This window comes from Nycticebus coucang, chromosome 21, assembly GCF_027406575.1.
Source record: "Nycticebus coucang isolate mNycCou1 chromosome 21, mNycCou1.pri, whole genome shotgun sequence".
Lineage (NCBI taxonomy): Eukaryota > Metazoa > Chordata > Mammalia > Primates > Lorisidae > Nycticebus > Nycticebus coucang.
In genome coordinates, this window is record NC_069800.1 from 28,367,451 (window position 1) to 28,382,839 (window position 15,389).

Consider the following 15,389-nt stretch of genomic DNA (forward strand, 5'->3'; position numbering starts at 1 on the left):
ATGAAAACGTTCTAGAATTAGAGAGTGATGATTGATGAGTAACTCTGATTATACTAAATCCCACTGAAGTGTGTGCTTTACAACACTACTCTTTATAGTACATAAATTATAGATCAATAACATCATTATTAAGAAAAATAAATATCCAAGAAACATCTGAATGGTATATGAATGCCAGAGGCAAGGAGGGCTCCTGAGTTTTGTCTTGCAGGCAAAAAAGGCTGGTTGACACACCTGGGATCCAAGATGAACCCCACTTTCCCAGAACCTAATATTTTTTTGAGAAACCTTCTTTCATCAGTCACTAGCTGTTTTGTGTTTGGTACCAAAAGTCACAGGGAAAGAGTTGCCTTCTAGGTGGTCCAGCCTTCCTGTTATAGCGCTGTTGACTGAGGACTGTAGCTTTGAGGTCATGACATTTATTATTTTCACATCAGGTGTTTATTTTTAATCTATGTTAGCATTAATAACTATATGAACAAATAAATTTATTTGTTGTAAATGCAATTTTTATCATGTGCTTACATTAGGGTGAGTATTCAACCATAATGAGACATGACATCTGACATCATACATGTCAGTGGAGGCAGAGGATATATTGCTATGAGGGGGCTGTCATGTTGAGGTTGGCATGGGCTTTGTATGTGGAAGAAAGCACGGGGTGTTTGGTGGATTGACTGTCTGGAGGGCCACAAACTGCTTTATAAGAAAATTTACATGCCGTACTCTGTCAGTTCTTGCCATTTGTTTTGCTTTCCTTATCTTTGGTCAAGGAAGAAAGAGAGAAAGGAAGGTCAGGAGAAAGGAAGGGAGGATCTCCCTTACGGAAGCCATGGTGAGTTCAAAGCCATGGCAAGTCACTCCTGGATGGAGGGTGGGGGGTAACAGCAATGACAGTTGTGCCCTTTGGCACATGCATGGCAGCATCCCAATTTATTTCATAGGCACAGAAATGCTCTGGCAGGGTGGGCATCATAACCGTAAAGCCTGGCATTTTGCCTGCCCCCCAATCCTCCCTGTCCAAAGAAGGTTGGCTCTGACACCAAGAAATAATAGCCAGATTGTGTTAAGAAATTTTTATTGTTTCCTTTGGATTTGTGATGAAAGCACATAAAATTACAAGTGGAAGAAACATCATGCCACAAAATTGCATAGAATTATTACAAAAATGTGAATTATGCATTTTAAATAATTTGAGATAGAAGAACCAAAATATGTACATTTTAAGAGCTTCAAATACTTTGTCCTATCTCTTTTTTTTCTTCTTAAAAGGCAAAAGTCACAACGTCCAATCCATCACGAACAATATTAATACAGTGTACAAGTGCAACATTAAATTCAAAGGAAAGCAAGCAATGGCCCTTTCTTTCGGAATTATATAACTGCTTATCTACTACAGGAGTATTAATTAATGCATGGTGATACTGAAATGGTAAAATGAAATGTTAAAAACCAAAACCACATTAGAACTTTGAAAATTGCTTTACATGGCCAGAACCATGTTATTCTCAGTAGTGTTTCAGAGGGACACAGTCTAATTTAATACATGGTCCTACTCTCTATTATAGGAAAACCACAGTACAAATCTCACACATTCAACAAAGAACAAGGCAAATACATAAAGGCACAAAACTGCACATCATATAGACCCCTTTTCTTTATCTTAGTCTATTTCAAGTAATATTAATATTATTAAATGATATTATCACTGTAGTAGTTTCAATGATGCAAGGTGGACACTGTTACTTACACACTACCCCACAGCTGCAAAAAGTGTCATTGTACAGATATAAAAATGTGATTACAGTAAATGGCCAAATACAAACATATTGTAAAATGACTAGAGTCACTAAGATAATGAAATTCAACTACCAAAACAGTTTTGTGTAAGTTAAGGTTATGCGACCTTAGTCTATCTCTGGACTAAAATGTGGCACGATGTTCTGCGATCATCACCCCTGTGTTTGGTTATGAATGCTATTATTAGTTCATTCTACTGCAATTTTAGACAGTCCGTAATTCTGTTTATAAAAATGCAGCATTCAACTTTTACCATTCTTTATTCTTTATGATTAATGCCTTTCTTTCAAAGTGCAAAAGTAGAATAATTTACAAAAGATGTCTCTTTCAGTGGAAGTTAAGTTTTATTATGTGTCTAATTAACACCCCTACTCTTTCTGATCAAAATACAATCATGTCAAAGAGGATGTGATTTTCCCCTTCTGTCTTCCTAGATGTGTTTTTTTTAATCACTCTTTCCTAATGTTTAAACTAAGCCTTCATTTTGATTAAAATTTAATTGTAACTCCTAGTTATTGCTTAAAGTTAAATAAAATAATTTCCATAAAAATATTAAATTCTTGAAACAATATTTGGGACACAACTGATTTTTGCATTTGAAAATATTTTGCTAAGCTACAATCAGACAGGTTTATTCTAAAGTAAAATAAAGCTGTGAGCATCTTGTCTCTGGGATTGAACTTCAATGCTCTCTGTGTTACTCTCTAAATTATATTTTCCTCTACTTAATTATTCCTTCTTATTTAAGATCTTTTGATAATGTTTTTGATCAGTGTTACCATGATATAATTTGTTTTTCTTAGGCCACCTAAAATAAGAATTTATAAAGACACAGTAAAGTGAATGAAGTATACTTAATAAATGTATAATGAAAGTTTTTATAATGTTAGAATAAAATTGAAATCTGCCAGACTGAAAAATTATGGAAGATACTAATAAATTTCCATATTGCTATCTTAATATTCTGACTGCTAAAACAAGCTTAAAGTCTGTTATTAAAATCCAATTTTTGATCTTGCAAAATATAAATCAAATTTATTATCTAAGTTCTAAATCTATCTCGACTTGCATTAAAGGCTCCATCAATTATCTCTTAGTATTTCTATATAATTTACTACCCATATAATCTAGATGTTTGACCCTTTTCTTCTCTGTCCATTTATCCCTGAATTTGATTTGAAGTCTGTGGAAGAGATGTGGGTCATTGCCAATTGATAAACACACATCTACAATCTCATGTATGTGTGTGTATGCACTTATATAGACGAATGCATACATATATATGTATATGTATGTATATATGTATATATATACAGGGGGATAATATATATAATTTATATGTGGTTCTTTGTATTCTCTAGATAAATATTCATTCTTCCTCTCTATATTAAAAATAAATGAACCATAAAAATGGCAGACAGCAAAATAACCATTGGAACCTGTTCACTCTGATTGAATTTCTGCTTAACATATATCAGTTCAACTATTTTTATTCAACATAACAGACCCTTTGTAGTTATTTGATCATTTCAGGACAACAGCCAACGAATACCCGGACTTTGAGTGCAAATAGTCAATTCAGATAGCACATGGCCTCAAGTGTGCAGCCACCTTGCTCATGCAGCCAAATATACTATCCATATGGCTACGTCTTGGGATGGCTTCACTGGGCAAGGATACAATCAAGTGATTTATTTTTTCCAAAAAGAAAACCAGCTTATTTGAATCACTAAGGTATCTAATAAGACTATGTCAGCAACAAATACACAGATGCCTCTATGATGTATAAATCAGCAAACCGCAAGCCACCAGTGCTTGCAAAGCAAAGGATGAGACAATTTAATATGCACGTAGTTGTGGGGCAGTCAGGAAAAAAAAATGCTGTTCAATAGTGTTAAATAATGCTATGCATTTCTCAAACTATTTCTATTACTTTGAAATACTTTACACTAGAGCTTCAAATAAAACCATGAGCTCAATTTTCTTCAAAGAAGACACTGTCCTTCATTAAATGTTCCATGGAGCTGGCAAGTTGCTTGCTTTAATTTATTATCAGAAAAGAACAAAAATCTCACATACATGCACTCTTCACTAGTAGACCAGCAGAGGCTTCCACATGGCACATGGAGCCTGGGCATGGGACTTCTGCATGAATTCTTTCGGAACTCTCCCTTTGGTGTGATTTTAGGCTAAGGGATGCTTCTCAGGAAGATGGTCCTGGGCAGTGATCTTAGTAATAAGAGGTGCCTGAGTGGCCATGCATATTCTGAAGGCCTGGCAGGAACAATCACAGGGGAGTATTAAACTCTTTTCCTGGGATGTCTCCACCCAGCTCCTCGCTGGAGGGAGGCTTGTGGTTCACTTTTCCAGGGTCTGAGGACAGGGAAGGAGGGGCAGAACCGTGATTGCTGTCTTCACTGATCTTCCCTTTCATGGCTTCCTGCACAAACTCCAAAATCTCAAGGGGCAGTCTTTTGAACTTGTCTTGGTATTCTTGCTCCAGCTCCACCTGCAGCTGAGAGACATCAAGAGAGGAGAATGATTTGAGGGCATTTAGGTTTCCATTATCCACTACCCACAGGGAGAGAAACTCTTTGAAAGAGATGTACACAGGAGGGGACGAGGAATAAATTAATTTAAAGTGTCATTCACTGGTTACCTGTAGAGAAGATGTAAAACAGTTTAGTTGGAAATATGATTTTTCCATAGCTGAAAGTCAAGTTCAGGTTATGTATGAGATAATAATGCTAAAGACTTGGAATAAGATGAATATATTTACAAACAACATGCATAACACACACAGGTGGGTCTTTTGGAATTGTTTACAGAAGTCAAGAACAATGATCTGAAGTTCTTGTATTTAGGGGTTGAAAGCTATTGATAGCCGAGTGTGCCAAAGTTGGGCATGAATCAGGCTGGGGAGATAAACAGCTGACCAGAGTAGACGGGGCCATGTGGAGTGGATTTCATGATCTAAACCTTAAGCCAGAGCCTGGGAAGGCCATGCTGGTTGCATCTAAAGAGCAGCTGGATGCATTTATACAAAGGAAACCAGCTCAACTAGCTCTTGGAACCAACCCTAACTTTTATTTTGACTTATTTTATCACCTCTTTGTTGGATTTCTTTTCGTTCTAATTTTTATTTGCCTTGTAAACTGTTTTACCTACCTTTAAAACTGTCTTTTAATGTGCCTATTTTACGCCTTGGAGACATTTTTAGACTTTTAAAAATGACAGAAATCTTACTTTAAATGAAGGCTTACATGGAGGCCTTGGTCATAAAATAGTTGTAAAAGTCAGGATTCTCTGGTAAAAGTGGGAAGAGAGAGTGGGAACAGCCGGGAGAGTTGTCTGCCAAAAAGTTCTGCTGTGCTGAGCCCAGCTGAAACCCCAAATCTTAAATAAAATTATCTTCCCTTCTGCAATGGTAAATCAGGGGGCATAATCTTAGAAATACCATGTCAGACTAAGTGACCTTAATTAAGAGACCTGAGGCAACTTTTCTTAAGTTTACAAACTTTAAGGTCTATACAAATCATCTGGAATCTTCATCTGAATTCAGGACATCTGGGTGAGGCCTGAGGTCTCACATTTCTCAGCACTGGGGTGATTCTAAATTCCAATGAAGCTTCTCTGCTTTGGCCACTGTGGTAGCCCCTGGCCTGGGTTCTACTCTGAGCTCCTGATTCTACTTTTTGGTCTGGCTGATGGTTGTGTCTACATACTCCATCTACAGTTTTCAGCCCAGCCTCTGGGGTTTGCCAGACCCCTGGGCCTCTACGTGAAGCCAGTCTGCAGAGCATCTGTCCCTCTGTGTTTCCAGAGACCTCCTTTTGGACAGAGTCAGCAGCTTGGCAACATCCCCTTTAGTTTAATTTCTTTGCTTCTACACCAGACAAATTTTGTCAGCACACAGTAACTTAACTTACATTAAGTAATCCTTTAGTTGTAATTTAAGAATCCCCAAAGTTATAAAATCTAGAAGTTTTGGCAAGAAGGCAGGAGAGTGAGAGCAAGATGGTGGCTGAGTAACAGCTTCCTTGCAACTGGGCACCATAAGTCTAGGGAGACAAGAGTCCAGGCATCTCTGACCAGAGGGATCTGCCTATAACCATCCCTTTGAGGACACAGGGAGTCAGCGAGGGACTTCTGGACCCCAAGAGAAGGACAAAAGCAGTGGAAAACTGGCAAGCGGTTGCGTATGTTCGATCGGTCTAATCCCGCTGGCAGCTTCCACAGGCATAGCAACTTAAAGAGCAAGAGGAAGTGAAAGGAAAATTAGGGCAAGGAAACAGATAAAGAAATCACTAAGGAGGAAGAATCAGCAGAAAACTCCTGGCAACATGAAGAACCAGTCCAGAGCAACCCCTCCAAGGGACCATGAGGTAGCTACTGCACAGGATTCCACCTATAAAGAAATGTTAGGAATGACAGAAAGGGAATTTAGAATACACATGATAAAAACAATGAAGGAAATTATGGAAACAATGAAGGAAACTGCTAATAAAGTAGAAAATAACCAAAAGAAAATCCAAAAACAGAATCAAATAAGAGATGAAAGATATGAAGAATATAGAAAGGATACAGCAGAGCTAAAGGAACTGAAGCAGTCAATTAGGGAACTTAAAGATGCAATAGAAAGTATCAGCAACAGGTTAGACCACGCAGAAAAAGAACTTTGGAGGTAGAGGACAAAGTTCTTGAGATAACTCAGATAGTTAAAGAGGCAGAAAAGAACAGAGAGAAAGCAGAACGCTCACTGACAGAATTATGGGACTTCATGAAGTGTTCCAACATACGAGTTACAGGAATCCCAGAAGGGGAAGAAGAATGCCCTAGAGAAATGGAAGCCATACTAGAGAACATTATAAATGAAAATTTCCCAAATATCACCAAAGATTCTGACACACTCCTTTTAGAGGGATATCGGACCCCAGGTCACCTCAACTCTAACCGAGTTTCTCCAAGACACATTGTGATGAACCGCTCCAAAGTCAAGACAAAAGAAAAGATTCTGCAAGCTGCCAAGAGTCAGTGTCAGTTGACCTACAGGGGCAAATCCATCAGAGTGACTGCAGACTTCTCTAATGAAATTTTCCAAGCAAAAAGACAATGGTCATCTACCTTTAATCTACTTAAACAGAACAATTTCCAGCCCAGAATTCTATATCCTGCTAAGCTAAGCTTTAAAATTGATGGAGATATCAAATCATTTACTGATATACAAACATTGAGGAAATTCGCCACAACAAGACCAGCTCTACAGGAAATACTTCAATTGGTTCTACACACTGACCATCACAATGGATCAGCAGCAAAGTAAGAACCCAGAAATTAAAGGACAGCACCTAACTTCCACATGATGCAAAAGATAAAACTAAGCAATGGACTCTCACAAAAGACGAATAGAATACTACCACATTATCAATTATCTCAATAAATGTTAATGGCTTGAATTTCCCACTGAAGAGACATAGATTGGCTGACTGGATTAAAATACACAAGCCATCCATTTGCTGTCTGCAGGAAACACACCTGGCTTCAAAAGACAAATTAAAACTCTGAGTCAAGGATTGGAAGACAATTTTTCAGGCAAATGGAATTCAGAAGAAAAGAGGAGTTGCAATCTTATTTTAAGATACATGTGGATTTAAAGAAATTAAAGTCAAAAAAGACAAAGATGGTCACTTTATATTGGTCAAGGGAAAAAATACAAGAAGACGTTTCAATTCTAAATATTTATGCAATCAACGTAAATGCTCCCAGATTCTTGAAATAGACCTTCCTCAGTCTGAGCAATCTGATATCCGATAATACCATAATAACAGGGGACTCTAACACTACTCTTACAGAGCTGGACAGATCCTCTACACAGAAATTAAACAAAGATACAAGAGATTTAAATGAGACCCTAGAACAACTGTGCTTGATAGATGCACATAGAATAGTCCATCACAAAGATAAAGAATATACATTCTTCTCATCACCCCATGGAACATTCTCCAAAATTGATCATATCCTAGGACACAAAACAAACCTCAACAGAATCCGAAGAATTGAAAACTTACCTTGTATCTTCTCAAACCATAGGCACTAAAAGTGGAACTCACCTCTAACAAAAATGTTCGACCCCACACAAAGGCATGGAAATTAAACAACTTTCTGTCAAATGACAGATGGGTGCCGGAACAAATAAAACAGGAAATTATTAACTTCCTTGAGCATAACAACAACAAAGACCCATGCTACGAAAACTTGTGGGATACTGCAAAAGCAGTTTTGAGAGGAAAATTTATCACTTTAGATGCCTACATTCGAAAAACAGAAAAAGAGCACATCAACAAACTCACAAGCCATCTATGGAATTGGAAAAAGAAGAACAATCTAAGCCTAAACACAGTAGAAGAAAAGAAATATCCAAAATCAAATCAGAGTTCAATGAAATTGAAAACAAAAGAATCATTCAGAAAATTAATGAAACAAGGAGTTGGTTTTTTTGAAAAATAAATAAAATAGATAAACCATTGGCCAGACTAAGTAGAAATACAAAAGTTAAATCTCCAGTAACCTCAATCAGAAATGATAAAGGGGAAATAAAAACTGATCCCACAGAGATACAAGAGATCATCTCTGAATACTACCAGAAACTCTATGCCCAGAAATTTGACAATGTGAAGGAAATGGATCAACATTTGGAGTCACACCCTCTCCCTAGATTTAGCCAGGAAGCAATAGAGCTCCTGAATAGACCGATTTCAATCACACAGATTAAAGAAACAATAAAAAAGCTTCCAACCAAAAAATGCCCTGGTCCAGATGGCTTCACACCAGAATTCCATCAAACCTTCAAGGAAGAGCTTATTCCTGTACTGCAGAAATTATTCCAAAAAATTGAGGAGGAAGGAATCTTCCCCCAACACATTCTACAAAACAAACATCACCCTGATACCAAAACCAGGAAAAGACCCAACTAAAAAGGAGAATTTCAGACCAATTTCACTCATGAATACAGATGCAAAAATTCTCAACAAAATCCTAGCCAATAGATTACAGATTATCATCAAAAAAGTCATTCATCATGATCAAGTAGGTTTCATCCTGGGGATGCAAGGCTGGTTTAACATACACAAGTGCATAAACGTTATCCACCATATTAACAGAGGCAAAAATAAAGACCATATGATCTTCTCCATAGATACAGAAAAAGCATTCGATAAAATCCAGCATCCTTTTCTAATTAGAACACTGCAGAGTATAGGTATAGGTGGCACATTTCTGAAATGGATTGAAGCTATCTATGACAAACCCACAGCTAATATTTTACTGAATGGAGTAAAACTGAAAGCTTTTCCTCTTAGAACTGGAACCAGACAAGGTTGTCCTCTGTCACCTTTACTATTCAACATAGTGCTGGAAGTTCTAGCCAATACAATTAGGGAAGACAAGGAAATAAAGGGAATCCAAATGGGAGCAGAGGAGGTCAAACTCTCCCTCTTTGCTGACGACATGATCTTATACTTAGAGAATCCCAAAGACACAACCACAAGACTCCTAGAAGTCATCAAAAAATACAGTAATGTTTCAGGTTATAAAATCAATGTCCACAAGTCAGTAGCCTTTGTATACACCAATAACAGTCAAGATGAGAAGCTAATTAAGGACACAACTCCCTTCACCATAGTTTCAAAGAAAATGAAATACCTAGGAATATACCTAACGAAGGAGGTGAAGGACCTCCATAAAGAAAATTATGAAATTCTCAGAAAGGAAATAGCAGAGGATTTTAGCAAATGGAAGAACACACCAAGCTCATGGATGGGCAGAATCAACATTGTTAAAATGTCTATACTTCCCAAAGCAATCTACCTATTCAACGCCATTCTTATCAAAATGCCAACATCATACTTCTAAGATTTGGAAAAAATGATTCTGTGTTTTGTATGGAACCAGAAAAAAACCCATATAGCTAAGGCAGTTCTTAGTAATAAAAATAAAGCTGGGGGCATCAGCATACCAGATTTTAGTCTGTACTACAAAGCCATAGTGCTCAAGACAGCATGGTACTGGCACAAAAATAGAGACATAGACACTTGGAATAGAATAGAAAACCAGGAAATGAAACTAACATCTTACAACCACCTAATCGTTGATAAACCAAACAAGAACATACCTTAGGGGGAAAGACTCCCTATTCAATAAATGGTGTTGGGAGAACTGGATATCCACATGTAAAAGACTGAAACTGGACCCACACCCTTCCCCACTCACAAAAGTTGATTCAAGATGGATAAAGGACTTAAATTTAAGGCATGAAACAATAAAAATCCTCAATGAAAGCATAGGAACAACACTGGAAGATATTGGCCTGGGGAAAGACTTCATGAAGAAGACTTCCATGGCAATTGCAACAACAACAAAAATAAACAAATGGGACTTTATTAAACTGAAAAGCTTCTGTACACCTAAGAAGACAAAACCCAAAGCAAATAGACAACCTACACAATGGAAAAGGATATTTGCATATTTTGATCCTTGATAACTAGGATCTAAAGAGGACTCAAATTTATCCACATGAAAAAAGCCAACAGTGAGTGTATGATGCCCCATAATCATATCATTGTATATAGTTATGATTTAATAAAAAAAAAATAAACAAAAAACCAAAAAAAAAAAAAAAAAAGAAAAAAGCCAACAATCCCATATATCAATGGGCAAGAGACATGAATAGAACCTTCTGTAAAGATGACAGACGAATGGCTAACAAACATATGAAAAAATGTTCATCATCCCTGTATATTAGAGAAATGCAAATCAAAACGACCCTGAGATACCATCTAACCCCAGTTAGAATTGCCCACATCACAAAATATCAAAACTGCAGATGCTAGTGTGGGTGTGGAGAGAAGGAAACACTTTTACACTGCTGGTGGGACTGCAAACTAGTACAATCTTTTTGGAAGGAATTATGGAGAACCTTCAAAGCCCTCAAGTTTGACCTCCATTTGATACTGCAATCCCATTACCGGGCATTTACCTAGAAGGAAAAAAATCCTTTTATCATAAGGACACTTGCACTAGTGCAAGTGCACAATTGCAGCTCAATTTACAATCACCAAGGGGGAGAGACAAGATGGTGGACTGAAGGCAGCTTTCAACAGAGGCTCCTGTCCAGAAGGAGAGTTAAGGGACAGGAATTTAGTAAGTATCCTGATGGACTTGAGCCACACAAAGAGAGAAGGTTGAAGAACGCACATCAACACCGCTGAGGCAAGCTGTGATCACAAGGACGCAAACAAAAGGTACAAAATCCACCACCAAGAGGATGGGAGTCCCCCTCCCCCATGAGACCAGCTCAAGAGCCCCACAATTAAACAAATGGGCAGAAATTAAAGGCCCTCCCACTACACTCCACGGGAGAGACCTTCTAAAAACTGGACCTACCTCCCCTACTGGGGTGCCGTGGCGTTCCCCTGCCGGGCATAAAACTGAATAAAACTCTAGCTTCCCCGCTGAGTGCCCAGCTCTCCCCCCCACTCTCACTCGGGGTCTGGAGGCCTGTCCCCCAGGAGTGCGGATCCTTGGGTGATTTCTCGAGGGGAGTGCACAGTGCCCGAGCTGCGTCAGGTCAGTGCTGACTCTGAGACACGCGAGTGAGGAGAGGGCACTCTGCTCAGGGGGAGTCAAGCCTTGGCGGCACTTCCCTGCGGTGGGGTGCAGCAGCCCTCCCCGGGCAACAATACGGCCGGGCACAAAACTGAACAAAACTCTAGCTTCCCCGCTGAGCGCCAAGCACTCCCCCCAACTCTCACTCGGGGTCTGGAGGCCTGTCCCCTAGGAGTTCGGATCCTTGGGTGATTTCTCGAGGGGAGTGCACAGTGCCCAAGCTGCGTCAGGTCAGCGCCGACTCTGAGACACGTGAGCGAGGAGAGGGCACTCTGCTGAGGGGGAATCAAGCCTTGGCGGCACTTCCCTGCGGTGCGGTGCAGCAGCCCTCCCCGGGTAACAATACGGCTGAGCATAAAACTGAATGAAATTCTAGCTTCCCCCCCACTCCCACTCAGGGTCTGGGGGCCTGTCCCCCAAGAGTTCAGATTCTTGGGGGATCTCTCAAGGGTTGTGGACCCAGCATAAACTGCGGCCGCTCAGTGTTGACTCTGGGGCGCGAGACAGAGGAGAAAAGGGTCGGCTGAGTGCCCACACCAGAGCAGCAGTTCCCTGGAGGCAGATCAACAGCCGTTTTTTTCTTTAATGGCAGAATGGCTCACTTCTGGATATTCTGAGGCCACACCCCCTGTCTCCCTGGGCAACCAGAAGAGGCCACCGGTGAGCGGGGGATTTCCTGACACTGCTCACAAACCCGGGAAGCTTCCAGGGTGGGGCGACCCAGAGAGGTGATCGGACGCAAACCTCCAGCAGCAAAGAGGACACAAACCTCCAGCAGCAAAGACGATTGAACTCAGAACAGCCCGTCGATTTCGGCAGGAACAGAGACAGAACCCCGCAAAGTTGTCTGTTCTGTTCTGTTCTGTTCTGTTCTGTTAGAAGCATCAATCAGGGATGGGGCTAAGCTTGAGTGAACACCTCCTTCCCATCACCTGCATCAAACACTCAAAGATGTCAGGTCCCATCTCCTACTGATAGATAGCGGCAGACTGCGGGGGCCTGGCAGACTTCCTTGCGATTCAGACAGGTGCAAACCCCTGGAGTGTCTGTTCACTGCGGGCAACTGGGTTAGCCATCTGCAGAGATACCAGTGACTGGGTCCAACGGAGGGGCAAAGTGGGGAAGGAGACGTCAACCTTCCCAGACTGCTCTGTTTGCTGGGTGGCTCCTCCTGACTCCACGCTGCACTGGGGTGAGCCAGTTCCCAGAGACCTATTGAACTCTCCCACCCGAGACAGGTGCCAATTGAGAAGGTTGATTTGGACCTTTCGAACTGGGCTAATACACTGAGGACTTTTCAGGCGGTGCCCTGGGTTTGCGGTTGTAGGAAGGTTTGATTCTCCTTTTCCAACTGGTGCCAGAGGTGGGCGGGCCGGGTGACTTAATTGCTGATTTTTCCACACAGCCAAGACTTCAAGCCAGAGTAGACATTGCAATAGGATTGAACAGAAACCAGCTGAAAACAAGACAGAACCACTTAGCCCCACCACACAAGACAGGGCCCCAGTTCCTCAGGCCACAACACTGTACAGGCCCTTGATAAAGCCCCAGGGGAAAAATCAAAGGGAGTAAAATAACCATGGGGTGGAATCAGCGGAAAAACTCTGGTAACATGAATAACCAGAATAGATCAACCCCCCCCCAAGAAAAGATACGGCAGATGTGATTGAAGATCCCATTCATAAACAACTGGCTGAGATGTCAGAAATTGAATTCAGAATTTGGATTGCAAACAAGATTAATAAAATGGAATTAGGAATTCGAGGAGAAATTCAAAAGTTGTCTCAAGAATTTAATGAATTTAAAGACAAAACCACCAAAGACTTAGACACACCGAAGCAAGAATTTACAGCCCTCAAAGATATGAAAAATACAGTAGAATCCCTCAGCAACAGAATGGAGCAAGCAGAAGAAAGGATTTCTGACATTGAAGATAAAGTCTTCGAACGCTCCCAATCTCTCAAAGAGGAAGAGAAATGGAGAGCAAAAACGGATCACTCACTCAGAGAACTCTCAGATAATTCGCAAAAAAGCAATATATGAATTATTGGGATTTCTGAGAATGATGAAGTGGCCTCGAAGGGCACAGAGGCCCTTCTGCATGAAATTATGAAAGAAAATTTTCCAGACATGCCTAGAGAATCTGAAATTCAGATAGCAGACAGCTTCAGAACCCCAGCACGATTCAACCCCAATAAGTCATCCCCCAGACATATCATAATTAGCTTCACTAAAGTTAACATGAAAGAGAAGATTCTCAAAGCAGCCCGGTGAAAGAAAACTATTACGTACAAAGGAAAGAATATTAGAATAACTTCAGATCTCTCTGCTGAAACTTTTCAAGCCAGAAGAGGGTGGTCATCAACTTTTAATCTCCTAAAGCAAAATAACTTTCAACGCAGGATCTTGTATCCAGCTAAACTGAGTTTCATCTATGATGGAGAAATTAAATACTTCAATGACATTCATATGTTGTAAAAATTTGCCATAAGTAAACCAGCTCTTCAGGATGTTCTCAGACCTATCCTCCACAATGACCAACCCAATCCTATACCACAAAAGTAAAATCACCCAGAAACTTCGGATCAAACTCCAACTTCCACACTGGTGAAAGGATTAAAAATGTCCACTGGACCTTTGAAAAACTCAATACCCAAAATTCCACCAGACTTATCAATACTCTCCATCAATGTGAATGGCTTAAACTGTCCTCTAAAGAGGCATAGGTTAGCTGACTGGATATAAAAACTCAAGCCAGATATTTGTTGCATACAAGAGTCACATCTTAACTTAAAAGACAAATACAGACTCAGGGTGAAAGGATGGTCATCCATATTTCAGGCAAATGGTAATCAGAAAAAAGCAGGTGTTGCAATTCTATTTGCATATACAGTAGGCTTTAAACCATCAAAAGTAAGGAAGGACAAGAATGGTCACTTCATATTTGTTAATACTCAATATGATGAGATCTCAATTATTAATATCTATGCACCCAACCAGAATGCACCTCAATTTATAAGAGAAACTCTAACAGACATGAGCAACTTGATTTCCTTCAGCTCCATAATAGTCAGAGATTTCAACACTCCTTTGGCAGTGTTGGATCGATCCTCCAGCAAGAAGCTGAGCAAAGAAATCTTAGATTTAAAACTAATCATCCAATATTTAGATTTAGCAGACATCTACAGAACATTTCATCCCAACAAAACTGAATACACATACTTCTCATCAGCCCACGGAACGTACTCCAAAATTGACCACATTTTAGGTCACAAGTCTAACCTCAGTAAATTTAAAGGAATAGAAATTATTCCTTGCATCTTCTCGGACCATCATGGAATAAAACTTGAATTGAGTAACAACAGGAATCTGCATACATATACAAAAACATGGAAGTTAAATAACCTTATGCTGAATGATAGCTGGGTCAGAGATGAGATGAAGAAAAAAATCGCCAATTTTTTGGAACAAAATGACAATGAAGACACAAACTATCAGAACCTCTGGGACACCGCAAAGGCAGTTCTAAGAGGGAAATTTATAGCACTGCAAGCCTTCCTCAAGAGAACGGAAAGAGAGGAAGTTAACAACTTAATGGGACATCTCAAGCAACTGGAAAAGGAAGAACATTCCAACCCCAAACCCAGTAGAAGAAAAGAAATAACCAAAATTAGAGCAGAATTAAATGAAATTTAAAACAAAAGAATAATACAACAGATCAATAAATCAAAAAGCTGGTTTTTTGAAAAGGTCAATAAAATAGATAAATCTCTGGCCAACCTAATCAGAAAATAAAAGAGTAAAATCTCTAATATCATCAATCAGAAACAACAAAGACGAAATAACAACAGACTTGTCAGAAATCCAAAAAATCCTTAATGAATATTACAAGAAACTTTATTCTCAGAAATATGAAAAGCTGAAGG

At 39.6% G+C, this 15,389-nt stretch overlaps 1 protein-coding gene across 5 annotated transcripts in view; it reads right to left on the bottom strand.

Moving 5' to 3' along the window:
- Positions 1 to 1,061: 1,061 nt before the first annotated feature.
- PLCB1 (phospholipase C beta 1) overlaps positions 1,062 to 15,389 on the bottom strand; it is a 922,504-nt gene continuing 908,176 nt past the window's right edge. For 4 of the 5 annotated variants that reach the window (XM_053573858.1, XM_053573860.1, XM_053573861.1 and 1 more), the window contains one exon: positions 1,062 to 4,315. In XM_053573858.1, coding sequence (XP_053429833.1) covers positions 4,088 to 4,315 — 228 coding nt within the window. In that variant the 3' untranslated portion in view covers positions 1,062 to 4,087. The remainder of the gene's footprint in view (positions 4,316 to 15,389) is intronic. The other variant, XM_053573859.1, reaches the window with a different exon arrangement.